At 41.3% G+C, this 25,998-nt stretch overlaps 3 protein-coding genes across 7 annotated transcripts; 2 read left to right on the top strand and 1 right to left on the bottom strand.

Annotated features, from left to right (window-relative positions):
• The first annotated feature begins 2,330 nt into the window (after positions 1 to 2,330).
• LOC128609800 (UDP-N-acetylglucosamine transporter-like) lies at positions 2,331 to 8,426 on the top strand. Of its 5 annotated transcripts, XM_053628590.1 has the most exons (10): positions 2,331 to 2,536; positions 2,852 to 2,914; positions 3,560 to 3,658; positions 4,291 to 4,525; positions 5,362 to 5,516; positions 5,625 to 5,747; positions 6,783 to 6,942; positions 7,106 to 7,224; positions 7,316 to 7,449; positions 7,555 to 8,426. In XM_053628590.1, the coding sequence occupies exons 3-10, from the start codon at positions 3,632 to 3,634 to the stop codon at positions 7,643 to 7,645; spliced, it is 1,044 nt and encodes a 347-aa protein (XP_053484565.1). In that variant the 5' UTR covers positions 2,331 to 2,536; positions 2,852 to 2,914; positions 3,560 to 3,631; the 3' UTR covers positions 7,646 to 8,426. The 5 variants fall into 5 exon arrangements, with proteins under 5 accessions (XP_053484565.1, XP_053484564.1, XP_053484563.1 ...); XM_053628589.1 differs by having other exon boundaries at positions 2,331 to 2,914; XM_053628588.1 differs by having other exon boundaries at positions 2,852 to 3,658.
• Positions 8,427 to 9,427: 1,001 nt separating this feature from the next.
• On the bottom strand, positions 9,428 to 14,085 carry fam78ba (family with sequence similarity 78 member Ba). Its single transcript, XM_053628591.1, has 2 exons — positions 13,257 to 14,085; positions 9,428 to 10,551 (listed from the first exon to the last, which is right to left on the bottom strand). The coding sequence occupies exons 1-2, from the start codon at positions 13,589 to 13,591 to the stop codon at positions 10,029 to 10,031; spliced, it is 858 nt and encodes a 285-aa protein (XP_053484566.1). The 5' UTR covers positions 13,592 to 14,085; the 3' UTR covers positions 9,428 to 10,028.
• A 991-nt stretch (positions 14,086 to 15,076) lies between these two features.
• cmpk (cytidylate kinase) lies at positions 15,077 to 25,809 on the top strand. The gene is made up of 6 exons (XM_053628595.1): positions 15,077 to 15,297; positions 16,680 to 16,826; positions 19,476 to 19,628; positions 19,777 to 19,853; positions 24,731 to 24,827; positions 24,946 to 25,809. Exons 1-6 carry the CDS (start codon positions 15,166 to 15,168, stop codon positions 24,985 to 24,987), a joined length of 648 nt encoding a protein of 215 aa, XP_053484570.1. The 5' UTR covers positions 15,077 to 15,165; the 3' UTR covers positions 24,988 to 25,809.
• The last annotated feature ends 189 nt before the right edge of the window (positions 25,810 to 25,998 follow it).

Below are 25,998 nucleotides of genomic sequence, written 5' to 3' on the forward strand. Positions count from 1 at the left end.
CTTTTCAAGGCATCAAAATTACGGATAGAGAAGTTAAATGATGTCAGCTTGCTGATGATACAGTTCATTTTTTTGAGAGACATATCACAGGTTAACGTCTCAATATACTTTCTGAAGCTTCAGATTTGTCTCTAAATGTTAAAACCCTTTTTCCACTTAAAGACAATGGTATTCCTTTAACCACATTCGAAGGTATTCCAGTTAGGGAGGAAGTAACTTATCTTGGTATCAGTATTTGTAAAATAAATAAATAAATAAATAAAATAAAATAAAAAAAATCAGTCAGACAGAGTACAATCCAATTTCCAACCGCTCATGTTGAAAATTAAAAAGAATTTCATATGAGACTCATGATTTGTCACTCAAAGGTAGGATACTTTTGTCCAAAACTGAGGGATTATCTCACAGTATATCCTGCGAAAGTATTAGACGTACCAATATCTTTTCTTAAAAAAAAACAACAACCCCACTTCATATGGAAAAACAAGCCTCACTATTTAAATAGGAATATCTTGTCATTCATATAATCAAGGAGGTTTGAATGTGCTTGATTTTGCTACCTCTAACACTATTTTCAAGCTGAACTGGATTAAACATAAAGAGAAGCTATGGTAATTCCAAAATCCTATTTCTGAAAATGTCGGTGGTATAGAGTTCCTTTTGAAATGTGACTTCGAGGTCAACAAACTTCCCCATTCAGTTATCCAGTTTTCATTGACTTTTAAGTTGGCTTCTTGTATACAAACATAACCCCCCCCCCCCCAGCCAAACAGCTAATATGGAATAATAAAAATGTTCAATATAACAATAAATACATTTTCTATGTCAATGTTTTCCCAATTGATAAATGTGTTTGTTTTTTTTTTTTAAAAATGTTTTATCGATTTAGAAACTCTGGCTTTTTGCATTAAATAGCTGAGAAACTAAATTAAGAAGCTAATTATCTTGATTATTCCAACTAAAATGATGATTACAGGTCAGGACTAAAATAATTGTTTATGGAAACTGCAAATAATACTATGCACTATACAGCCAAAACTATGTGCACCCTTTACCATCACACCCATATGCGGTTCTTCCCCAAACTGTTGCCACAAAGTCTGAAGCACACGACTGTATAGAACGTCTCTGTATGCTGGAGCTTTAAAACTTCCCTTCACTGGAACTAAGAATCCCAAAAATGTTCCAGCATGCCAATGCCCCTGTGTGCAAAGCGAGCTCCATGAACACTTCTGGGATGAACTGGAACTGGAGCCTCCACCTATATCTGGACGTGCAATATGTAACATTTATGGCACGTCATGTAAGTGTTTATAAGTGTATTATGTAAATCTTACTGTGATTGGCAGTCCGACGACCCTGTAAACCGGGTCCAATAAATGCGTTGTGTATTTGGTGTTTAATTAAAGCGACAGCGCTGACGTGTGGCGTGTTGGCTCTTGATCGCTAAACTCCTTAAACTCGTTTAAACTCTCGTCACTCCGCGCCCTCAGCTTTATAGGAGTGGCAGATTATCAACAATCACACCGCAAGTTTAAACGCCTTCACTATGACATGACGAGATACCAACGTGAACATGTTTACCAAACGGGACGTGGCCATCTCTCTCTCTCTCTCTCTCTCTCTCACACACACACACACACACTCTCTCATGTGATGTGCGCTGCTGCTTCCACTTCATATACAAATAGGCAAAAGGTTCTTGTGTGTAATACAGGTACAGAGTCTGTTTCAGTGTGTCCATGTGGCAGGGTCGGGGTGTGTGTAGATGGAAAAACTCCTAAATCTGCACCGTACACACACACACACACACACACACACACACACACACACAGAGAGGAATTGTCTACTTTACCCCCCCCCCCCCCTCCAAAAAGCAGCATAAGGCAGCTAGTGTGCTTGTAGTGTGCACTCTTTCTCCCTCTGAACACCGGTTTAGATCCTGTTCTTCCACTTTCTCTACATCACAAGCAATAAATCAACCAAAGCTGCTACATAATAAGGTGGGATCTTAAATGTGAAAGCCCTAAAGGTTAATTCTGTGTAGTTGTACTATCCTGTCTCAACAGAAACTTGTTTTTTGGATCAAAGCCTCAACCAAATGAGACACAGGTCAATGTTAATGTTAATGTCAATGTCAACATTTTAACCCAAAGTAACAGGTACTGTTATGTAAATAAACTTCACATGCCTTTTATGACAGCTGAGTGTGAAGTGATGCAACACACACACACACACACACATAGGCAGGGCAATCAAGACTGAGCAGCATCGGTGTGTTCTCGCTGTGTTTTTTAATGCTCTGAGGTATTTAAGAGGGTGGAGTTAATAGTAGTGGCTCATTTGAAGGTGTAGCTTGAGCAGGTTGTTGCTCCACAGTTCCTCTTTAAACACGACTCGGAGAAGGAGTGAGTGAAGCTTGGGTTTGTTTCGTTGGTGTAGAGTGTGAGAAGGTGCTGGAAGTTTTGGAGACTCAGCAGTGATAATAATACTAATAATAATAATAATGATGATGATGATGATGACGATGATAATGGTGAGTGGTGAACCTTCATCCTGTTTTGGATATGCTTCAAATGTCATGCTATAATGTTTGTTCTGTCTCTCTTATTCATTCTCTCTCTCTCTCTCTCTCTCTCTCTCTCTCTATATATATATATGCAGTTTTGATATGCTGGATATGTTACACCAAAGCTTAATTTGATAAGTTTTAAAGTTAAAATGGTTCAATTTTAGATCGGAAGATGTTTCTTTAAATTTCACAGCATAAACTCCAAAGCTCTTGAAACCTTCTGTAAAAACATCACCAAGAAAATGTCTCTTTTGAATGTTAAGATCTGTATGTGTGCAGGTATCAGTTTGCTGAACATCATTCTTTAAACATCTCTACTATCAGTGACATCCTGTCTTTCAGGTTTGGACACAGTTAGCCAACTAGATGAACGACAAATAATGAGATAATTATCACATTATTAGATTATCAGATGGAAATCTTCAAAGACATTTCGGTATTGTCGTCACACATGGTCAGAGTCATTATAATCGTTATTCAGGTTTATTTAAGAATAGAGAAATTACAAGATAAGCCATGGCACTGTAATTAAAGATAATCATATATTTCCTAATAAGGGGGCCAAGCACTTAACATTGCACCTCTATTGTTTTGTTAGGATTTCTTTTTTTTTCTCTTTATTGTCATCCAAGCTTGTCAATATAGTAGAGATACCAAATTTGGTAGAAAGGTTCAGAACCCTCTCTAATACTCCCTGTCTAATACAACCTGTAGTATATCTAATTAAACGATGGTGCCCGTGTTCTCCAGGAATGACTACGTATTCATTTAACGAACTGTTAGCTCATTTCTGAATTGAGTTTTATTTATAGAGCGAAGGCAAAATGATCCGTCGGAATCTCCGAGCTAGATCTGTTCACTATTTTATTATCCATAATCAAGATTTCAACAGTGAAATACTTTTGGCATTAGGTTTGTAGCCCTTTTTTTAAATTGGTAGATTTGCAGGTTCCTGGTCGGGAACTTAAAAATGTGTTTTGTTTTCAGGGTTGTGTGTGAAATGCGCTGATGTTTCGAGTGTGAGGGAAACTGGAAACTCAGGGAAGCACAAGCGTGACCATGCTGAAAGGGCAGGGGCAGGAGCAGGTAAGCCTTTCAGCTTTCCTCAGATGGAAAAAAAACAAAAAACAAACAAAAAGCAAAACACCTCGATTTAGAGTTAAAGATTAAACAACAGGTCATCAGATCACGATACAGCTACGACACTATGCTTTACGCTCTACTTGTTCTCAGAGTGTCTTACATTTCACTGTAAGTCCCGACTTGGTCAGAGTAAGACCACATGATTCACTGAGATTTTCTCTTACAGACTCAGGGTGTTTACATTTACATCTTTGTGTGTGTGTGTATGTGTGTGTGTGTGTGTGTGTGTGTGTGCAGAGTAAACTGCTAACAGAAGAAAACATGTTAACAGTGCATCTGAACATCATATCATGCTTTTTTTTTATCCCTTTATAGTTACATTTATTTACATGTCCTGTTCTTGCAAAAAAACAAACAAAAAAAAAAAACGTAGTTTTTGCTTGAAAAAATGTCGGGGAAAACTTACAGCTACAGCTTTACCTCTGACACTGGAGACACCTTCCATAACTGTTGCATAAATGTCTCCTTACATATTAATGATTTTTAATCCATCTATATGAAGCGTCTGTTGTAAAAGTCTCTTTTTGTGTGTGTGTGTGTTTCACCCGTCTCTCCCCTAAACCCTCTCCACTAAGGATGCTCGACTCAGCCTTGACGAGATCTCGAGCATCTCGCAGGTGACCATGGCTAAGCGGCTGAAGCATGCTTCTCTCTGGGTTTTGGTGCTCCAGACCACCTCACTGGTCCTGACCATGCGCTACTCACGCACTCTGCAGTCCGAGGGTCCGCGATACCTCGCCTCTTCCGCTGTCGTGTTCTCCGAGATCCTCAAGATCCTCACCTGCACCCTGCTTGTCTTCAGCATCAAAAGTTAGTCTCCGTCAGTCTGCTTTTAGATAATCCTCTAGACCAGTGGTCACCAATCCTGTTCCTGGAGATCTACCTTCCTGAATCATAATGGTGCCCAATCATTGCCTTAAGAAGTTCTTGATCGACTACAACAGCCATGTTAGATTGTGGTTGGAGATGAAACCTGCAGGAAGGTAGATCTCAAGGAAGAGAGTTGGTGACCAATGCTCTAGATTCTTGCTTCTCAAAATGGCTTCCGTGAAGCAGAACCAGAGGTTTGTTCTACTGGTGGAACTCACAAGCCTTTTTTTTTATCAAAGTTATTATATATATTGAACGGGTTCAAATCAAATCTCAAAAACTATAAAAAATATTACAATTTTTCTGAGATATGCATAATAGATGTTGCAATATATTTTTTCAATAACTTTTTAAAACAATTACAAACTCTAAAATTGATTAAACATATTATTCTGAGATATATCAGGTATCAGGTTCTCTTTATACAACTTTTTTCTTTCTTTCTTTTTTAAGAACAATTTTAAATGCCAGTTGAGATGATGACGATAGAGGTTTTCTATTGTTTTGAATCTTAAACAATGCTAAATGAAAATTATAAAATTGCTACAATATTTTCTGAGGTATTACAAGATCTTTTTTTTAATAACTTTAAAAATAAATAATAATTACAAATTAGGAAAGCAGTTGATTTGATGTCAAAGTTTATAATTTAAAACTATTTAAAAAAAAACTAAGTTTAAAAAATTAAAAGGTTTTACAGATTCCTTTCTGGCATCCAGTATTTTATATTTCCTTCACACACCATTCCTCTAGCGCTGACTGCTTGGTGTTCTTAGGTTTTAGTATTCGAGGCCTGAATCAGGTCCTGAAGGAGGAGATCATTCAAAAACCCTTAGACACGATGAAGCTGGCAATCCCATCAGGCATCTACACGCTGCAGAACAACCTGCTCTACGTGGCTCTGTCCAACCTGGATGCTGCTACGTACCAGGTGAACCAGAATCTCACTTAATCCAATCTAACAAACATGGACCTTCACCGACCTTCACGAGCTGAAGAGCAGGAAGCCTCGTCCTGACTGGTGGCTTTGTTTTTCCAGGTTACGTATCAGCTGAAGATCCTCACCACTGCTCTGTTCTCCGTGTCGATGCTTGGGAAGAGACTTAGCATCTCCCAGTGGCTATCGTTACTCGTTCTAATGACAGGCATCGCTTTTGTACAGGTAATAACAAGACAATAATAACCTGGCTGTGACATTTATACGTGATTTGTTCATTCAGCTTTTGAATCGCTTCAATGTAAACGATGAGGTTCTTTTTTTCCCTTACCTTCACCACCGTATTTGTAGAAAACAGAAAGGGAAACCTGTCTCTCAGGCAGGCTAAGAATAAGAAGAGAAAGGTTTCATATAAACTGTATACTCTGAAGTCCTCTCTGACATTTTGGAGCACATCAAAACAGCCAAAACTACAAAATACTAACCAGCTTACACCGTTTTGTTAAGAATTGAAGACAACAAATAACATATTTTCTCATTTGAAATTCATATTATATTACTGGCACTAATGTCATGAATTATGTTACATTGTGATGCAGCAGCCCTCCTCTAAAGGGACGTGGCCCTGTGGTATAACCCTGATAGCCCATTGGCTTAATGTGGGATGATTAATGCTGTGTTCACGATACCACTTTTTAACCGTCCGATACAAGTATCGATACTGAAACCTTGAGTATCGATACCCATCCTAAAAAAACAAGTGTCTTAATGTGTAAACATTTCCAGTTCCAAAAAGAGTGCTCCTTCTTGGAATATTGTCAACTCAACATGATGTAACTCTCCTCATATTCTCTCCACAACATCTGTGCTGTAAACTGATTGGCCGGGAAGTAAACTATGCAACCTCTTCCCCGTGTTGAAGCTCCTGATGGCAGCATGTTCTTCTAAAGGAGTAATGTACATATAAGGTTGTTTGGGGGGGGGGGGCAGAGCAGGCGAATTCGTTCGCCTGCGAATTCATTCGCCAACAGGCCTGTGTCACAAATGAAAATGACTTCGTTGGTTGTAGGCTTAAGGACACAAGAATCAGGGACTGAACCAGGGCTCAGAAGTGTAGTGTAAACACACACACCCGACATTGCAAACAGATAAGACGAACCAAAATGTCTGTATGCTCAAGGCTAACAGAACACATGAACATGATTCGGCAGCTTTACATATAATCATATGTGTTTATGTTTGTCTTCTCGTAATCGACAGTGGCCGTCACACTCTGAGAAGGAGATGATTGTGGGTTCGCAGATAATCGGCCTGCTCGCTGTGCTGTTTGCATGTTTCTCCAGTGGCTTTGCCGGCGTTTACTTTGAGAAGATCCTCAAAGAGACCAATCAGAGTGTCTGGATCCGTAACATTCAGCTGGGTCAGGGAGAATTTCAACCTTTTTTAAAAAATGTTTTTACACGTTTCGTACATCAGAGTCTTGAAAGTAGTCGGGTTTGATCTAACATTCTCTATTGGTGTGATGTTTGCAACAATTCACTCAACCCATGCACTCGGTCTTTTCTTTCTGCCCCTCCCTGCAGGTTTGTTTGGTCTACTCTTTGGCTTAATCGGAGTGTTTGCGCAGGATGGGGAGAAGGTCCGGGAGAATGGAATTTTACAGGGTTATAACAGCGTGACCTGGGCTGTGGTGATTCTACAGGTGGATCATTTGTACGTCTTTTACAAATCGTTTCGCCTCCTGACATCCTCACTCGCTGATCGGTTTAACCCGGCTTTGTTTTGAACTCTAGGCTATGGGTGGCTTGGTCGTCGCAGCGGTCATCAAATACGCAGATAACATCCTGAAGAGCTTTGCCACATCTGGCTCCATCATGTTATCCACTTTCATCTCCTACTTCTGGATGCAGGACTTTTATCCTACCAGGTATCCCACACGTCCTCATTTAGAGCTGAGTGAGTGAGGCACTAATATTAAAATTGAACACCTTTAGAGTTTAGGATTAATTTGGGTTCCCCCCCTCTCCAACAGTTTGTTCTTCGTGGGGGCCGTGCTGGTCATCATAGCCACATTTCTCTATGGGTATGACTGGAAATCTTGTGTGAACCTTAGCAAACCCTAGGACGAGGGAAGTGGCGTGAACGTGACGGAGCAGTCACTGGAGGGTCTGCAGAGACATGGAATCACCGACCAGGGAAGAAGAAGAAGGAAGTGGACAAGAGGGCATGAAGATCAGGGATTCTTAAAGCCCTTTCATGCCAAGGACGATAACTATAATGATAATGATAAAAGATATAGTTCTAAAAATCTTTCTAAATATAAAAGAGTCCACGCCACAACTATAACCATGTGATAGATGGCACAGAGAAACGAAATCGTTGGAATCACTTTCAGAACAATTTTGTCCTGCTGATAAACGATAAAAACATTGACAACCAATCAGAATCCATCCTGCATTAGAGAGCTCGCGCATTTAAAGCAGCAGACGGCATAATTGCAGCACCTGCTTAGAATAAACAGAACAATGTCGTGCGTTGGTGTGGACACTAATATAGTTATCATTATCTTTATAGTTATCGTTCTTGGTGCGAATGGGCCTTTACTTGTGATGATCAAATGTGACGATATAGCACTATGCAAAGTTCCAGTTGGAGGACGATAAAAAAAGACGAGACTGCACAGTATTAAAGACGTGATGTGTTATATATTACTGATTGTGCCTGATTATAAACTTCTCATTCACTTAAGGTTTACATTAAATGGTCAGTGCAGGATTTTGAACGGTTTCCTGAGGAACATCTGTGTCTGCATCTGTATTTTCATCATCTGACTGAACGTGGTCAACATAAAAGATGGTCAATTGCTTTCTTTTACTGTAATAAAAGTGAGACGCTTTCGCTTTAGAGATCCTCAGTGTTGTTTTTATTCAAAGCCGACCTGAAGACCTCACCAACCTTCAACAGAAACAACAGAAACACAACACAGCTTGTTTCCAATAAAACCATTGGCATGCAAGAAACGTGAACCTCCTCCGTCGCTTAAAGAACTTTCCATGCTCGGAGTCTGAGGCTCCTTCTTGTTCTCCGCAGTTAGCTAGCACGTGTGTAGCCATTGCATAGACTTGATATGGATACAAAGAAGCGAAATGAAACCGTCGGTGGAGGCGTTTATCTTCAAGAAATGTCCTTTGTTTCATTTTTTTGAGAAACTAGTTTAATTTTGCTCTAAGAAAATGTCTTTGTTTAAGATCAAAATGATTTTCAGGTGTGACGTCCAAATATGCTGCTGGTGTTTAACATCGTGTGTGAGTGTTTGTATGTGTGTGTGTGTGTGTGTGTGTGTGTGTGTGTTTGTAGCAGTCACATGATCAGCTTAGTCACATGATTACCTTATAAGCTTGAAAGGGTTAAAGGGTCAGGAATTAAACTGGGAACTAATTGGAGAAGATAGATAGATAGATAGATAGATAGATAGATAGAAAGTGACAGATAGAGACAGAGATAGAAAGAGAATCAGAGAGAGAAAGACAGACTGATAGAGAATCTAAACACATGCAGACTAACTTTTGATGGCACTTTCATTTCGGCTGCCTGCATTTCCTTTAGCCAGGAATAAGCACAATTTATTTCCACATTCATTTTGTATGTGTGTGTGTGTGTGTGTGTGTGTGTGTGGTGATTGCCAATAATTAGCTATGTTTGGTTGGAGAAGGTTTACGTGATGGAAATTGAACACTGTAAGGACCCGCGGAGTGTCGGCGTGAAAGGACAAGGGTGGGATGGAGGACAGATGGGGGACGGGCGAGAAGGATGCAGGAGGGATGGAGGACAGATGGGGGATGGGAGAGAAGGATGCAGGAGGAATGGAGGACAGATGGAGTGTGAGCTAATATGGAAACTGCCAACAGTGCAGCACCTGAGTGAGGAGGAGTGAGGGGAAACTAGTTCCAGATCATGCAGGAGGATAGAAAAACACTCCTACCAGCTTTTTGTGTGCGTGTGTGTGTGTGTGTGAGACATCGCTAATCATGCTACACCTCTCAATCACTTCTTGTGTGGTGTTTGCTAGCTAAGCGTCTCTCTATGCTAGCGTCCTCTAAAGCGGTGCGAAAGATCTGAAGCTTCTTATACTAATAATACTCCTCGGGTGCGGTGTCATTCAGTGCCACTTGATCTGTTTAACATCACGTGACTCGCTCGTGCATGACACAGTCCGTATCAATCGATCACCGCTCAAGATCTGAATACTAAACCTCCTGTACTGAGGAGCTTCATCTGGCGTTCCAACATAACTGTTAAACTGATTTTTCACCTTATCACATCAGCAGTCCATGACCGAGGAACCCATGCCTTCATTTACCATGATCCATTGCTCATGCACAGACGAGTTTTGACTAACCCTCCTACGATTTCCCATGACGCCGTACTACTGCACAGAGGGCAGACAGACGCTAATGGAGGCATTTTTTGCCACGTTGCACCATGATCCAGTTTTGACTAGCTGGTCTATTTGGAGGGAATGACGACTAGCGGCGACCCCCTCCTCGGCCTCCACATTAACACCTGTGCGTCGTTGGCGTTGGGTCGCGCCAGTGCGTTTGGCGGAATAGGTTCGTTGTTGGTAAGGATGAATGGCTGTTCCTGGTGCGTCTGGCTGACCAGAGTGGCACGGGAGCCCAGCGGCATCATGGGATCGACGGCGATGTCGACCCGCATGCGCCACCGCACCGTCTGCAGCAGGATCTTCTCACGTGTCACATTGTTCAATGCCACCAACCACGTGATGAAGCTCTGGTCGCGAGTGACGCGAGTGAGTGCCGGTGCGCCGCTCTCGCCCACGGGCACCGCCCACGTCACGCTCGGGTAGAAGTTGTCATTCATGCTCACGGTGAGACGTGACGGCTTGGACGTCGGACCTGTGATGGTCACTGTTTCAGTAGTGTTGCCGTACCATGGGTAGCTGACGCCGTCTGAGTCGCTGATGGCCTTCACGCGGCCCTCGCGCAGCTCCGGCAGCTCCCAGCTTGACCTGCGGTGGGAGGAAATGTTCAGGGGTCAGAGGTCACGAGGATGCAGACTTGCTTCTCCAACAAAATATGGTGAGTGAATGGAGAAACGAGAGGGTGATCAGTCATTCAGATTTTTATTAAAAAATTAATTAAAGACGGGTCTGAGGATGAACATGCAACGAGGAAACAAGGTCAGGGGTTAAGGCAACTTCTCAAAAATCAGCTTCTCAAATGAAAGTGATGGAGGAGTGACACCGGAGCAGATAAGATGAGATGGAGGATGGAGAAGAGCTTCATTCAAGCGCTAATAAAACAGAATGAATTGTTCGGTGAATGACAAGTGCAGGAGCTTTGGTCTGTTTGTCCTCCTTTTCATTAATCACTCGTTATGCACTGGGACAGAAGACACGTCTGGAAGCCATATTTCAAAACTTTTTGTGCCCCAAAAAGGCCCTAGATGCATTTAAGAAAATAGTTTGTCGAATTTCTAAAATTTAGTAAACTAATTTTAAGACAATTACACAATGATTTGGAGCACATGATATAAAATATATTTATTTAGTTTTTGTCCCCATCTTTTTACTCTCCTACACACTAGACACTACTCACACATCACCTAGAATAGTACTCAAATTGTGCAATATCACTAATGCTCCTTCTGTAATTCCACACCACACCGCCCCCTACTGAGCACGCGCTGAACTACAACAGCGGAATGTTTAACGTTGTGGTTGAATTACAGGTTATTAATTATGGACTGGTTTTTTTATTTGTTTTTGGTGTGGTTCAGAAGGAGCAGCCAGAGTAAATACTCATTGTTTGGAAACACCAATTAGTATTTCAGTTCATGTCAAAATGATACATTAAAACAAATTCACCAAACTTTATAGCTGTTCTTTGACTATTTCATCATCATCATAATAATAATAATCCATCCATCCCACTTATCCTTCTTCAGGGTCACAGGGGAGACCTGGAGCCTATCCCAGGAAGCATCAGGCACAAGGCAGGGTACACCCTGGACAGGGTGCCCATCCATCACAGGGCACAATCACACATACTACAGACACTTTGGATATGCCAATCAGCCTACCATGCATACCTTTGGACTGTGGGAAGAAACCGGGGCAAGGATGCAAACTCCACACACAGAGGGCCACGGTGGGAATCGAACCCCCGCCCCTGGAGGTGTGAGGCGAACGTGCTAACCACTAAGCCACTGTGCACCCTAACAGGAGTAGTAATAATAATAATAATAATAATAATAATAATAAATAATAATAATAATAATAATAATAATAATTATTATTATTATTATTATTATTATTATTATTATTATTATTGTTATTATTGTTATTATTGTTGTTGTTGTTGTTGTTATAAGCATTCTAGCATTATTATTAGGGGGCCATGCACCGAAGGTGCATAGGGATCCTATTGTTATTCTTCTTCTTCTTTTTCTGGCTAGGTTATATACGGCAGCCCAGAGAACCGTCTGGTAAAAAAGTTGTAGAATTTAGCACATTGATTGGGGAGGGTCTAAGGAACATTCTGACAAAATTTGGGCCGCGAAGTGCTTCCGACACTCTAATGCCACCATTGGGTCAAATTTGGGCCTAATTTGGAAGTATGTTTATGATCATAACATTTGAACCGGGTGTACAAAATTTTAAATCCAGGATCCCTGGGTCAAAACAAGTTAATCGCATGCTATGACATCAATTTCCGCCTAAATACATTTTCCGCCGTCTTCGATTTGGTCAAAAACGCTACTCCGCCTACAATTTTTGTCCATTCATCACCAAATTTGCCACATGTCATCTTCAGAGTAAGCCTCACTGAAGTTTTCAGAAGAATGCTGATATTCCAAAGATGCCAAAAAGGAAGTGAGGCTGTATCTCAGCACACTGCCACAAATCTTGGTATGCATCTTCAGGACCATGACCTGAGGCTCTGCAACTAATTTCATGACAGTGCCACTGGTCAAAATTTATAATAACATGCTTCCAAAAAAATGCTTCCATCTAAGTGCCATTTTTGCTTCTCCTCCTCCAAATTTGGTCTAATCTTCACCAAATTTGGTTCACATCATCTTGAGACCTGTGTATACAACTATTTACTGCCATTCTAGCCATTCAGTGCGCTGTTATACAGACAACGCATGGCTGAAAATGTCAAATAGCATTTTTATTGAGAAATGTTCAATAAAAAACAAAAACAATATAAAGCAGATAAATGTTTGATGCAGATACTTGCACAAAGTGGGGAAAAAAGGCAAAAAAAAAAAAAGAGAAAAAATATCAACACTACAAGTCACAGCAGTAGTAGCATCTGCAACAGCAATGCCAACCTGCTGCCTATTTGTTCATCTAGATCTTTCCTCCTACAGCCAGAGAAGTCCAGCTTCCGTGAATTCCGTGGTTAAAACATACATATCATGAGTAAATCTACAAATCACTCTTGAATCACTTTGCCTGTAGGTATGGCTCTGCTTTCCTGTAACTGCTTAGGCAACAACTGTAGCGTGTCTGTGAATGTGCAACTCACTAAGTTTGGGTGCTTGGCCCCCGAAAATACTGCTTGCAGCTTTAATTCTTCTTCTTATTATTAGTAGTAGAAGAAGTATTGTTTTGCAAAACATTAATAATAATCATTATTATTATTATTATTATTATTATTGAGGAGTGCTGCTGTTGTGGTGTTTCGGGTCACTGCATATACTCACGCGCCCGCGTCTCCATATGTGTTGTAGAACTCCATCTGCGTACACGCCTGAATCCAGCCCACCGTCCACGTCTCGTTCCTGGGCACAGGCGGCATGACGACCCCGGCGGAGGCGCGGAAGTAAGGTGTCCGGTAGCGCAGCACGATGGGTGAGTTCTCCTCCACCACCGTGGGGCTCCGGTCGATAGATGCCGACACCTCATACACCACGATGTTCTCACGCCGCACGCGCGGCTTACACGCCACACTCTGGAGGCAGCCCATGGCCCCGCCTACAAAGAGCGCGAGCGCCAGGAGCAACGGCAGGAACAAGGCAGCTCTGAGCTGTACGCTCATATGTTCAAGTCTCTTTGCAACGTGACAGTAACACTCACGCCTTGCTGCCTGGAAAAACGTTGACGTATTGCTAATGATGTATTGTAGTGTAGAACTACACAAGCGCACACGCGCACACACAGTGAGCTGTTGTCAGGCTACAAAATTAGCTTTGCCGCTAAGCTCCTATTTCTGAGGTAATTTTTATGCAGTGTGATTGAAATTACACAGGTTGGTTAATGATAATAGTAATAACAATAATATTATAATTTTCATTAAACATTACACATATAGCCATTTCTTACTAACACATATATAGATCGTCTTGAAATAGTTAGCTAGCCTGCTGTAGCTATAGCTGTAGCAGTAGTTAAGATAAGCTAAGCTGGCTAAGGATCAAACATTGCTAGCTAACCTTCCCTGAATATATTAATGAAGTTGCAGAGTTAGATCACCAAACCATTCTGAATTACCAAAAAAATAATTAATAAATTGATAAATACTCAGGTTTAGTTAGTTAGCTAATGGGAATAACTGTCACTATTTTTTAGTTTTATTTTAAAGGAGCAGAATTGATAAGAAATCGATAATGACATAAATTATTGAATCAACACTTTGACTTTGTAAAAAAATATATAATAATAATAAAAGAAAGAGAGAGGATTTTAAAGAGAATATTTAAATCAAGATCTATTCATTCGCCCAGAGCAATATATGGGTCGCGAACGCCACTGCGGGTTACCAAGTAACCAAAGTGAATGACATATGGGTGTCGTGCGCGTTTAAGCCATTTTGGAGGGAAAAACAATAAAAATGAAACGAATAAAGAAGATGGAGGGCTAGAGTGCAGAGAAACGGGGTGAAAGGTAGATCCACCCGACCCCCCCTTTTTCCTTCTCTTCTTCCACCACCTCCTCCTCCTGCTCTTCCTCCTCCACCTCTCCTCGCGCGGAGTGCTGCACTGCCCTTGGCGTTTGTCCCCGCGCTCGGTTGTGCACGCGACGCGGTTCGGATGCGCTCGGTTTCCGGTTCCAACGTCCCCACCTTGCCTGTCTCCGCGCCCTCTGTCCCCGCCGTCATGTCAGTGGCGAGGTGCTGAAAGAGGCGGCAGCAGCAGCAGCAGCAGGAGCGGCGGCGGCGGTGGCGGCGAAGGCAGCATCCGAGCCGAAGGGATCCTGCTCGAGCCACACGCGCGCGCTGAATGACGGCACCGGAAACACAAACCCGTCGAATCTGAATAATCCTCGGGATGCATCTTTAGATGAATAAAACATACATATTAACTCATAAATCGAGCAATTAATCCGAAACAGTGGCCACGACGGTCGCTGTTCAGTCGTAGCTAGTGCTGATGGTTATACAGGTCACGCGCACGGAGCAACAGCAGCAGCAGCAGCAGCATCAAGCGTGCGCGTTCACAGCACCGGGGGCGTGGATCGTGCCAACGCACGCCACACCCCTCCTGCTCGTTGATTGGTCGCTCTCGCGTCACAGCGGAAGAGGAATCAGCTCCGAGCGCCACTTCCTACTCGCCGGCCAACTCATTCCGCTCATTCATCGGCGACCTTTCGACGGGTTTTTTTCCTGCGGGGTTTATGATCGTTGGACCGCTCCGCAGACTGTGTAAGAAAGCTCCGAGGATTTTTCTCGCCATGAATCCGCAGGTTGTGTTCGTCCTGGGCGGACCCGGAGCCGGAAAAGGAACCCAGTGCGCCAAAATCGTCGAGGTAGGTAGATCTCGCGCCACATCGGACATAACCGGTCTTGTGCTAGAATAATATAAGATAATAATACAAACCCGGAAAAGGTGATGTACAAGAACTGCAGGGCTGGATACCACACACACCTCACTCTCTTTACTGTCCCCAAAATGTCTTCCTACTCCCTACATACCGATATAAACATTCATTATCTTTTTATACCCTACCAAGTGCCCTATAAGGGTCATGGGAAGCTGTTTGCTATCCAGTTTTCTTTCCATCCGGCTTATTTCCGGGTCACCTAGGTCTGCTCCCAAATTCACCATCAAATCTTAATCACGTCCACCCTTCACCCTGTCCTCTAGGACCTTTCCATTACTATACTGTATTAGACAGGATATATTCTGTCCAGTCTGTTCCGCATTGTGTATGTGGCAGTGCAAGGCCGTGTGTGTGTGTGTGTGTGTGTGTGTGTGTGTGAGTTTTTTAAACCCTGCAAAGTAAACAAACAGTTTTATAAAGGCCTGTTTATCCATGGTGGTGGTGTGACAGCGGGTTCAAACGTACTCCGCCTCCATTAGATCCTGTTACTTGCCAAAACTCCTGTTACTCTTTTCTCATTTCCCCTAAGAAGCTTAAGCATCTTTACTGTGTCACGTTTGATCTGTTGTGTGATATGGCTGAAAAGTAAAATTGATCGGTGGCTCCACGCATGTTGCTACTCATCTGTTACTGTTACCACCCTAAAGTTGATTCTTTTCCTAAAGCAGCATGCCCCAGAATAGTTTTATTCCTCTTATACTACAGCGATTTGCCAACAGTTTAAATTTTGTCTTGCTTAAAGAAGAACCCATCGTACTTTTTATCCCTTTTACATTTAATGTTCCCGAAACAAGTTAGTTCCTGTTCTCACTTATGTGCTTATGTTATAGCAGCTATAATTCAGTCCGCACAGGATTTTTTTTGTGATCAAGCAAAAATGCTTGATTTGCTGCCTTTTGTTTTTTTCAAAATTTGCAACGCAACTTCTGAGTTTTTTGTGCTTTTTTTAAAAATAATTTTTGCAGAAAACTACTTGAATTTGGAGAAATTACAATCGCAATAGTTCTGCACAATCTTTCACAGTGATGTTTGTTCATAAACAAGACCTTTTAGCTGTACTCATGTTTGACGCACGTGAATCGAAGAGGGCTTTGGCTGAATACGATGCGTCGAAAAATCACAAGCCTCTCAGAATATTGCGGCGTTTCCCTGATTTTGCGGTAATTTCTGCGATTGCAAAATAGCGGATCCTGGAGGGACTGATTACTATAGAAAGCATAACGCATTAGAGCGATGTGGGTGTAACGGTTAACCGTAAGCTACGTGTGTAATCGTTTCTCATTGTGCCCCCTGTGTGTTTGTACCAGAACTACAGCTACACCCATCTGTCTGCTGGAGACCTGCTGAGAGAGGAGCGCAGCCGGACGGGCTCCAAGGTCGGACAGCTCATCGACAACTACATCAAGGAGGGAAAGATCGTCCCCGTGGAGATCACCATCAACTTACTGAAGAAGGTCAGTAGGTCACGCTGACGCAACAAGCCTTTTGAACAATTCCGGAAAATCAGGTTGGTCTGGAAATGGAAGAACTGGTGCGGTGAGGTTGAAACCAATTTAAAAACAAAATGAACAAGCAAAAGACAGAAGATACACAGGAAGTTTTGTATCTTAGGCTAATTTCTGATCTGCTTAAACTGTTTGATGTCTTAATTATTTAAACAAAATGAATATAGAATGAAAAAAAATGTTCTTGTCAATTATTTTATTACCCCATTGTTGAACACAGGCTTTTTAAAAGTACAGTAGAATTACAATAGAATAGAATGGAACAAAAGAATGTACAATAGAATTTGAATAGAAAAGCATTAATTCTTGCATAATTAATGCTTTTCTTAAATTGAAATTGACTGAGATTTGATATTGAGTATGATTTTTTTGTGCATCACTATAAATAAGTAATTTACTGTCAAAAGTAGTTCTCATGAATGTTTGTTTTCTAAAGAATTTTAGTTGGCCAACAGCAGTGCTTCTAAACACAAAGTATGGACCGTGTTAAAATGCCGCATTGACCCGTGTTTATTGTGCGTTGTTGTGAAATTACTAAGCTCCCTGAATTTCAGGTCCCTCGGATCCAGACTGACCGATGTAGGTCGCTGGAACGGAGCTATTTTTGCATACGGGTTCTTGGTATGCAAAATAATTTCCGTTCTCTAATGTACAGAGGGCGCACGGTGGCTTAGTGCTTAGCACGTTCGCCTCACACCTCCAGGGTCGGGGGTTTGATTCCCACCGTGGCCCTGTGTGTGCATGTTCTCCCCATGCCCCGGTTTCCTCTGGGTACTCTGGTTTTCTCCCCCAGTCCAAAGACATGCATGGTAGGCTGATTGGCATGTCCAAGGAGTCTGTAGTTTATGAATGTGTATCTGAGTGTGCCCTGCGATGGATTGGCACCCTGCCCCATGACCCTGAAGAGGATAAGCGGTATAGAGGATGGATGGATGGATGGATATACGTACAAAAAAAAGAAAAGCATGACCTTGGTGGACTACTATGGAGAATAAAGAATAAATAAATAACTTTATTTAATTATTGAAATGCTGTAGATTGAGTCGAAAGGGTGACTATATATAACTAATATCAATTATTCATAAAATAAAATAAACAAACATATTAGCATAATAAAATAGTTGGAATGGGGAATAGTAAATATCTTCTTGTATGAAAGTGTTTAATTAAATCCAATCATCTGAATTTATTACATCAATGTACATACATTTAAAACTAGCAAAAGAAGTAATTATTTTATTTCAATTTTATTGGTATAGCGCTTTTTTACAATGGCCATTGTCTCAAAGCAGAACTATTTGAATTTGGATCATTTTTAACAAATTCATTTTAACAAAATCATTTTTATTTGAATAAATCCCAACCATTCTGGAGGGAGATAAAGATTTCTTTCATTTTCTCTCACAGTTTTTAAGCATCCTTTTTTTTTTCTTTAAATCCAAAGAATTTGACATTGAAAGCTTCTTTAGGAAGGTCACCTTTATTTTGGTTTAGTGTCTGCAACCGTCAGGTCGAGCGACATGAAAGATTTCTGTTTTGGAGAGTTATTTACACAGATACGACACAAACCAAATATTTACCTCAGCATGTGTGATGTTTTGTCTCTCATGAGCTTGCTCTGTCCTTCGCCCTCCTTCTGTAATTCTCTTTATTACTTTATTTGTGCACTTTGATCTTCAGCAGACACATCAGTGTTGACTCGGTGTTTTGTCTCTGAAACTGTATTTCAGATTAGCAAAATGAGTTATGCATTACGTGTGGCTTCGGGGATTTGGACCAATCATAGAGAGCTTCTGCATGAACACCCACCAATGAGCAGAAACTCCCTAGTAACAAGTAACTGATTGGACGGGATGGTGGCCATTTATTGTTCTTTTTTCTTTTTCTTTTTCTTTTCTTTGTTTTTTTTTCTTTTCCACCAAATATATTGAATTTGCTCTAACACAATAATAATTTCTGTTTGCGATTTTATTATCGCATACTTATACTATAATGGTAGTACATTATATCACGGCGTTGTTGATTTAATTGTCTATAACAACAGCTCTGGCAGTAGTGCAGATTTATTTAGGATGAACGCGCTCGTTCTAATAACTTTATTGTTTCTATTGTAACGGCTCATTCACAGGACTTGTACAGCTGGCACTCCACATAAACGATATGGTGACGTTTGTGTAATTGGTTTAATATTTATGGAATGAGTCTCCACTGTGAACGCAATTTTCCGACATCTTCAGGACAGAGGAAGAGGGTTTCTCAGTTTGTTTTTTTTGTACGTGTCTTATTAACATCAAAAGAGAGGAAAAAATTGTCTTAGTATTATGTAATAGAACGTAAACGCTAAACTGCACACAAACAAACTAGAGAATTAATTAACCAAAAACAAAAGCAACCCTATTTTATAGTGAATAATAAGTCAAAGATGTGCCACAACAACAACGCAATTCAAAAATAGCTTATATTCAATATGTCATATTTAAAAGTCTTTTTAAATCACCACGCAACCAAAGACACCCCGTTTCCTCAAAACAGCTGTAAGTCTTCAAATTGTTTGTCGCATGATAAAACTGTTATCTTTCTCATTTCTGTCATATCTAGGCCATGGAAGAGACCATGCAGAAAGATGAAAACAAGTTCCGCTTCCTTATCGACGGCTTCCCGCGGAACGAGGATAACCTGCAAGGCTGGGTGAAGGTCATGGATGGCAAAGCAGATGTCAAATTCGTCCTATTTTTTGACTGCAGTAATGATGTGAGTCATTTTCTGGTCTTCCGGTGGTTTTTTGTAGTTGCTGAGGGACACACCCACGGACAGGTCATTATGAAGATCTAATTAAAGAAGTCTCGTGCGACTTGAGGATTTAGAGCCTGATCAGCATTATTTTGGGTCCTGGTTGCAGGTTTGTATCGAAAGGTGTTTGGAAAGAGGGAAGAGCAGCGGCAGGACGGATGACAACAAAGAGAGCTTGGAGAAAAGGTAACATCAACATCAACAAAGTGCTCAACAAGCTGATGTTCCATATTCCTACATTCCCAATCCCGGTGTTGAGGTACTATGTACTATGTTCCCAAAAAGCCAAGGTTCCCAGGTGCTACATTCCCACAGGTCCTACTTCCTACAAGGTTATCAGGGACGAGGGTACTAAAGCCCCATGTTAACAATATCCTAAGTTCCCAAAGTCTTACATTCCTAAAGGTCTGTGTTAATTATATCCTACTAATTATATTAATTAGTAGGATATAAATAGTGTTAATTATATTCTCAAAGGTCTTGTGTCCCTAAAGGTCCTACATTCTCAAAGGTCCTACATTGTCAAAGACTCTGCTGCTCAAAGGTTCTATGTCCCCTGTGGGCTTTTATTCTCAAAGGCCCTGTGTTCTCAATGGTTTTATTTACACATCGGCTCAACAGTTTTGGGCACACAGTGCTAAGTCTTATACTTTGATCAAGGTTTCTTTATTAGCATTTTTTTTAATTAAACATACAACACCAACCAAACAAATAGAACAAACCCCCCACCCAGTGCCAGACATTGAACATACATATTACATATTATAAAGCCAGACCACCATAGAAAAGAAGAGAGCAAAAGAAATAAAATTATAGATAATGATCACAAAACAATACTATCAGCATCCATGTCTCTGACAAAGAACAGAAAAGGTTGCCAGATTCTTTAAAATTTCCCAGTCGCTCCCTGACAGTGTATCTAATCTTTTCCAACTTAAGATGACACATGACTTCCCTGACCCAATGACTATACACCGGTGGAGCAGGATCCTTCCATCTAAACAATATTAATCTCCTGGCCAGGAGAGTGCAGAAGGACATCATGCTGATCTCACACCATCTAAAAGGAGTATTCTCTGGGGTCACCCCAAACATCGCAATAAAAAGGGACGTCTGTACTACTCTTCCCAATATCTTAGTGAAAGTCTCAAATACAGACTGCCAGAATGTATACAGCTTTGGACATGTCCAGAACATATGCAACAGAGTGACTGGAGCCTGACTGCATCGATCACATGTGGGATCTATGTCGGAATTAATCTTTGAGAGTCTAGCTTTGGACCAATGAAGACGGTGAACAATTTTAAATTGGACAACTGCATGTCTGAGACATACGGAGGAGGAGAAAATCCCCTGGATTACTTTGCGCCAATCATTATCAGAAACTGATTCGCCTAAGTCCGTCTCCGATTTATTCTTAATAAGATCTAGGGACGACAAATCACGCATGCCGAGTAGGTCATAGATAACCCTTATTGTCTGCTTCTTGGCCAGTTTACATTTAAAAATTGCATCCAACTTACGAATTGGAAGAACACAATGGGAAGGTATCTGAATTTAAGGCCACAAAGCTCCTAAGCTGCAAATATTTATAAAAATGTGATCTGGGAATGTCATATTTCTGCATTAGCTGCTCGAATGAGACGAAAACACCATCAACATAGAGATCAGACAGTAAGACAGCCCCCTTTCTAGACCAAGTAATGAAAGTCTTATCCAACAAAGATGGGATAAACAGATGATTATTTGCAATTGGCCCTGTGAGTGACAAGTCCCCAAGAGAGAAAGATCTTCTAAATTGATTCCAAATTTTGATTGAGTGTACAACAACTGGATCAGAGGTAAAGCTAGACAGAGGTTGTGCGAATGGTAATTTAGCACACAGTAGGGCCGCCGGGGAGGTGGATGCAATGGACGACCCTTCCATAATTGTCTATCCAGGGGCTGCCGCACTCTCCCCCATCCAGTACAACAGCGATCTTGTATTAACTGCCCAGTAGTACATGAAGTTTGGGAGTGCCATCCCTCCCTTCGCTCGAGGTCTCTGCAATATATGCCTTTTGATCCGAGGTGGCTTTTTGTTCCAGATAAAGGCTGATATCTGATTGTTCAGTTTTGAAAAGAAGGATTTTGTAAGAAACACTGGAAAACATATAAAAATTTAGGCAGCACATTCATCTTTATAGTATTGATTCTGCCCCCCAGGGAGAGAGGCAGGGTGTCCCACCGCTCAATATCTTGCTTCAGATTAGATAACAGGGGCTGATAATTAGCTAGGTATAGAACTTTATAACTATGTGTAACCCACACCCTGAGATACTTGAATTTCTTTAGACTAATTTTGAAAGGGAATGAGTCTAGGCGTACCTGGCCTGCCCCCTCACCAACAGGCATCAGTTCACTTTTTTGAATACTGACCTTACAGCCCGATATTCTGCCAAAAGCCTCGAGTAGGACCATTAGTTTAGGGAGACTCTCAAGGGGCTGTAAAATGAACAATAGCATGTCGTCTACGTACAAAGAAACTTTATGCTCTATCCACACACGCCAGATCCCCCTAATGTCAGTATTCTGTCTTAGCGCCACAGCAAGTGGCTCCATTACAATGGCAAATAGCAGTGGCGACAGAGGACATCCCTGTCTTGTACCCCAATGGAGCTCGAAGTAGGTGTACAAATTATTATTAGTACGAATAGCAGTCCTTGAAGACGTATATAGAAGTTTGACCCATGATATGAACCTGGGACCAAACCCAAACCTCTTCAGCGTGCTGAAAAGATAGCCCCACTCCATCCGGTCAAATGCCTTTTCAGCGTCAAGTGAAAGCACTACTTCTGGGGTACCAGGTGGAGAGGGGCTATAGAGGATATTGAAATGGCGTCTGATGTTGAAAAAAGAGTAACGATTCATAATAAAACCTGTTTGGTCCGGCGATATAATGGATGGAAGAACCCCCTCCAAGCGAGGTGCCAAAGTTTTAGCAAGGATTTTAACATCGGTATTTAGTAAAGAAATTGGAAGATAAGAGCTGCACTCAAGAGGGCTCTTGTCTTTCTTAAGGAGTAAGGAGATAACTGCTTCACGCATAGTAGATGGCAGGGCTCTCAAGGAGAACGACTCCTTGAAAACCGACAATAACAAAGGGGAGAGTTGCCTTGAAAACTTTTTATAGAAATCGGTTGGATAACCATCCGGTCCCGGGGACTTGCTGCTTTGCATAGAGCCAATTGCTGATGCTATCTTCCCGACCGAGAGGTCCTCCTCCAACCCTGCGGCCTCCCCTGGATCTAAGGACGGAACATGCAGGGTCTTTAAAAAGCCTTCCAATACAGAAGGGTCTACAGATGGGCCGGAGCTGTATAGTGACATATACGAAGCTTGAAAACTGAAGTTAATTTTATGACTATCTGTGCATTTTCAGCCCTGCTCGTCATATATTTCAGAGATGGTCAGATTAGCAGTTCTCTGTCTTAGCTGGTGAGCGAGAATCCGTCCAGCCTTTTCCCTGTGCTCATAAAACCCGTATCGTGATTTGGAGATAAGATACTCAGCCTGTTTCTTCGATAAAAGGTCAAACTCTGTCTGCAGTGACAAATGCCTCTTCATAGAATCTGCAGAAGGTAGTTGGCTAAGTGCCCTATCCAGCCCAAGAATCTATTCCGCCAGTTCTTTAAGTTGGGCAGTGCTCCTTCTCCTCTGGTTAGCACAGTATGAGATGACCTGACCTCGTAAATATGCCTTCAGCGACTCCCAAATCGTCAAGGAAGACATTCCAGGTGTTTGATTAATATCCAAAAAAACCCCGAAATTTCAGATGCAATAAAACTAGTAAAAACATCATCCGACAAAAGCAGAGGATTGAGTCTCCAAAGGCGGTAATTGGATTGCGTATCTGGGATGCGCATTCTCATAGTTAAGGGGCAGCGATCTGAAATAACTATGGGTCCATAATGACATCTGGTTATGAGGGGAAGCATTCTTTTGTCCAAAGAGTAGTCTATACGGGAGTATGTATTATGAACTGAGGAGAAAAAGGAGTAACTCCTGGAAGCAGGGTTGCGAAAATGGCATACGTCCGCAACTCCTTACGACTCGAGGAATAGCTGGATAGAACGCGCCGCCCCAGACAGGGACAAGAATCTGGGTGAGCTACGATCCAACACAGGGGAAAGCGTACAGTTCATGTCACTGCCGAGGATAAGTTAATGCGATGCCATATTCGGTAGGCGGGGAAAAAAAATCGTGAAGAACATTGAATCATCCCAGTTTGGTGCATAAACATTGGCCAAAATGACCGGAAAAGTATAAATTTGCACTTTTCAGCTCAGTTTTTATCACCGCAGCAATATTGGCCCTTAGTGAAAGCAGGATATCCGTCTTCAAGGTTTCAGCGTCCATCTCTTGGCTGTTCGGCCAGGGCGGGGGCTCCGAGCCCGGAGAGGCAGCAGAACTCGCGGACGAGGCAGTGCTGGGCCTAGATTTGGTTGACTCTGTGAATTTATATTTCCGCAAATTTGCCGCCATCTTCACGCAAATATATGTACATTTAACTTAAGAAAATAAGTAAGAAACAGGGTTTGCTAGCATTTAACTATGAAAAACAGTTATTAATTAAAAAAAAAAACCCAGAAGTTCGACGGGAGCTCAAACTAAACCCAACCTACTCCATTGCCCACTCAACAGTGCCCCCCTAAGTCTTATACTTAACATGGTCCTACATTCTCAAAGGTCTAATATTCAGTTTTTAGGGTTCTTAACATTTTTGATGTTCTCAGGCATGGTCCTAGGGCCCTATGTTAATAAGATCCGACATTCCCAAAGGTCCAAAGTTTCCAGTGCACCTACCTTCTGTACAGTAGGTCCTGCGAACACAGACCCAGCTCACTATCCCGCTATCCATCCTTCATAGCTTTGATGACCTTTTCTGTATTAGCACATCGTTTCCCTCCAGCATTTAATCTTATAGTCTCCTTTTCAGAACTTCACTGTGTTTTGTTTCCATGTATGTGTGTATACAGTGTGTGTGTGTGTGTGTTGTATTTGAGCTCGCTTTTCGTCTGCAGGATCCAGACGTACCTACAGTCCACACGGCCAATCATCGAGCGGTACGAGAAGCAGGGAAAAGTGCGCACTATTGACGCCTCACGTGCCGTCTGCGAGGTGAGACTGCAGTGGGTGGAGTTAAATAATAATAATTAAGGACACAGTAATATAATTTCATGACACAGATAAAATACTGCAGATCTGGAAGCTTTCTGATTTGCTGTCTTTTGTGCAGGTTTTCGCCGACGTGAAGGCGGTTTTCGACAGAGAAGGTTGAACTTGCTGATTCCACCGTGAATTAAGTTCAGTGATGTCAGCGATGCTACACTTCATTTATTTACACATTTAACTTTTTATTCGTTTAAGTGTATTTTTGTTTAAGACCGAATGTATGTGTGTGTGAAAGGGGGACATTCTATGACTTTGTGTCGATTTCTGCTTAATAATGCCCAAGAGGAACAATATTCCTGTAGAACAATGATAAAAGTAGAGCAATAGAGTCCAATTAAAGGACATTTTCCATAGGAATGGTATTTAGTACTTATAGTACTCTTAGTACTTTTAGTTCAATTGGATTTGGCATTTTATCTGTGGCCATATGGATATTAATGTGCGTCATATCGTTATGTTGTTGTTCTTCTTCTTCTCTTATTATTATTATTATTATTATTATTATTATTATTATTGTTGTTGTTGTTATTATTAACTATGGAAAACGGCCTGAGCAGCGATCACAGGGGGCCAAGAACTGACAGTGGCTAAATTACATCATATATGAAAAGTACATTTAAAATTGTTCTTAATTTAATTTTAAGTCGGGCTGTATTATACGGACACCGTATTGTATTGTTGTACCGTTGCGACAGTATATTAAACAAAATATATTGAAAACCCATCATTGTTCAAAATCGTCCTGCATCATCTGGACCAAATGTATTAATTTACATACAGAATCCGGCACACTTGATTGGTCAGAAGGATCCCGTTACACAATTACACTTTAGAGCTTGTTTACAAATGCAGTCTTCTGTCATATTACTATTAACAATTGCAATACACTGCACATCATTAATAAATGACATATTGTGCAACCCTCCCAGCCTGGTGTTAGCTCTGTTTTATCTTGATATGCCTTTGAACCCTGCAAAGTCACAAGATCATACAGTAATGTAAAAATGAAATTAAAATATGTCTCCTACGTCAAGAAGTTGTGTGGTTTTTTAAAATTATTATTTACACTGTTTTACACTGTGCAACAGGAAGTGTGTAATCACGTGCACATTGTTTG

This window comes from Ictalurus furcatus, chromosome 7 (assembly GCF_023375685.1).
Source record: "Ictalurus furcatus strain D&B chromosome 7, Billie_1.0, whole genome shotgun sequence".
Classification (NCBI taxonomy): domain Eukaryota; kingdom Metazoa; phylum Chordata; class Actinopteri; order Siluriformes; family Ictaluridae; genus Ictalurus; species Ictalurus furcatus.

Bases quoted from the DNA above. Each gene is read 5' to 3' on its own strand.
- LOC128609800 (XM_053628586.1), top strand. From the start codon at position 3,632: ATGCTGAAAGGGCAGGGGCAGGAGCAG. The intron at 6,943-7,105 runs GTCAGGGAGAAT...CCCTCCCTGCAG, and splicing joins GATCCGTAACATTCAGCTGG to GTTTGTTTGGTCTACTCTTT. The intron at 7,225-7,315 runs GTGGATCATTTG...TTTGAACTCTAG, and splicing joins GGGCTGTGGTGATTCTACAG to GCTATGGGTGGCTTGGTCGT.
- fam78ba (XM_053628591.1), bottom strand. From the start codon at position 13,591: ATGAGCGTACAGCTCAGAGCTGCCTTGTTCCTGCCGTTGCTCCTGGCG. The intron at 10,552-13,256 runs GTGAGTATATGC...CTCCCACCGCAG, and splicing joins ACATATGGAGACGCGGGCGC to GTCAAGCTGGGAGCTGCCGG.
- cmpk (XM_053628595.1), top strand. From the start codon at position 15,166: ATGATCGTTGGACCGCTCCGCAGACTGTGTAAGAAAGCTCCGAGGATT. The intron at 19,629-19,776 runs GTGAGTCATTTT...TCCTGGTTGCAG, and splicing joins TTTTTGACTGCAGTAATGAT to GTTTGTATCGAAAGGTGTTT. The intron at 19,854-24,730 runs GTAACATCAACA...TTTCGTCTGCAG, and splicing joins AAAGAGAGCTTGGAGAAAAG to GATCCAGACGTACCTACAGT.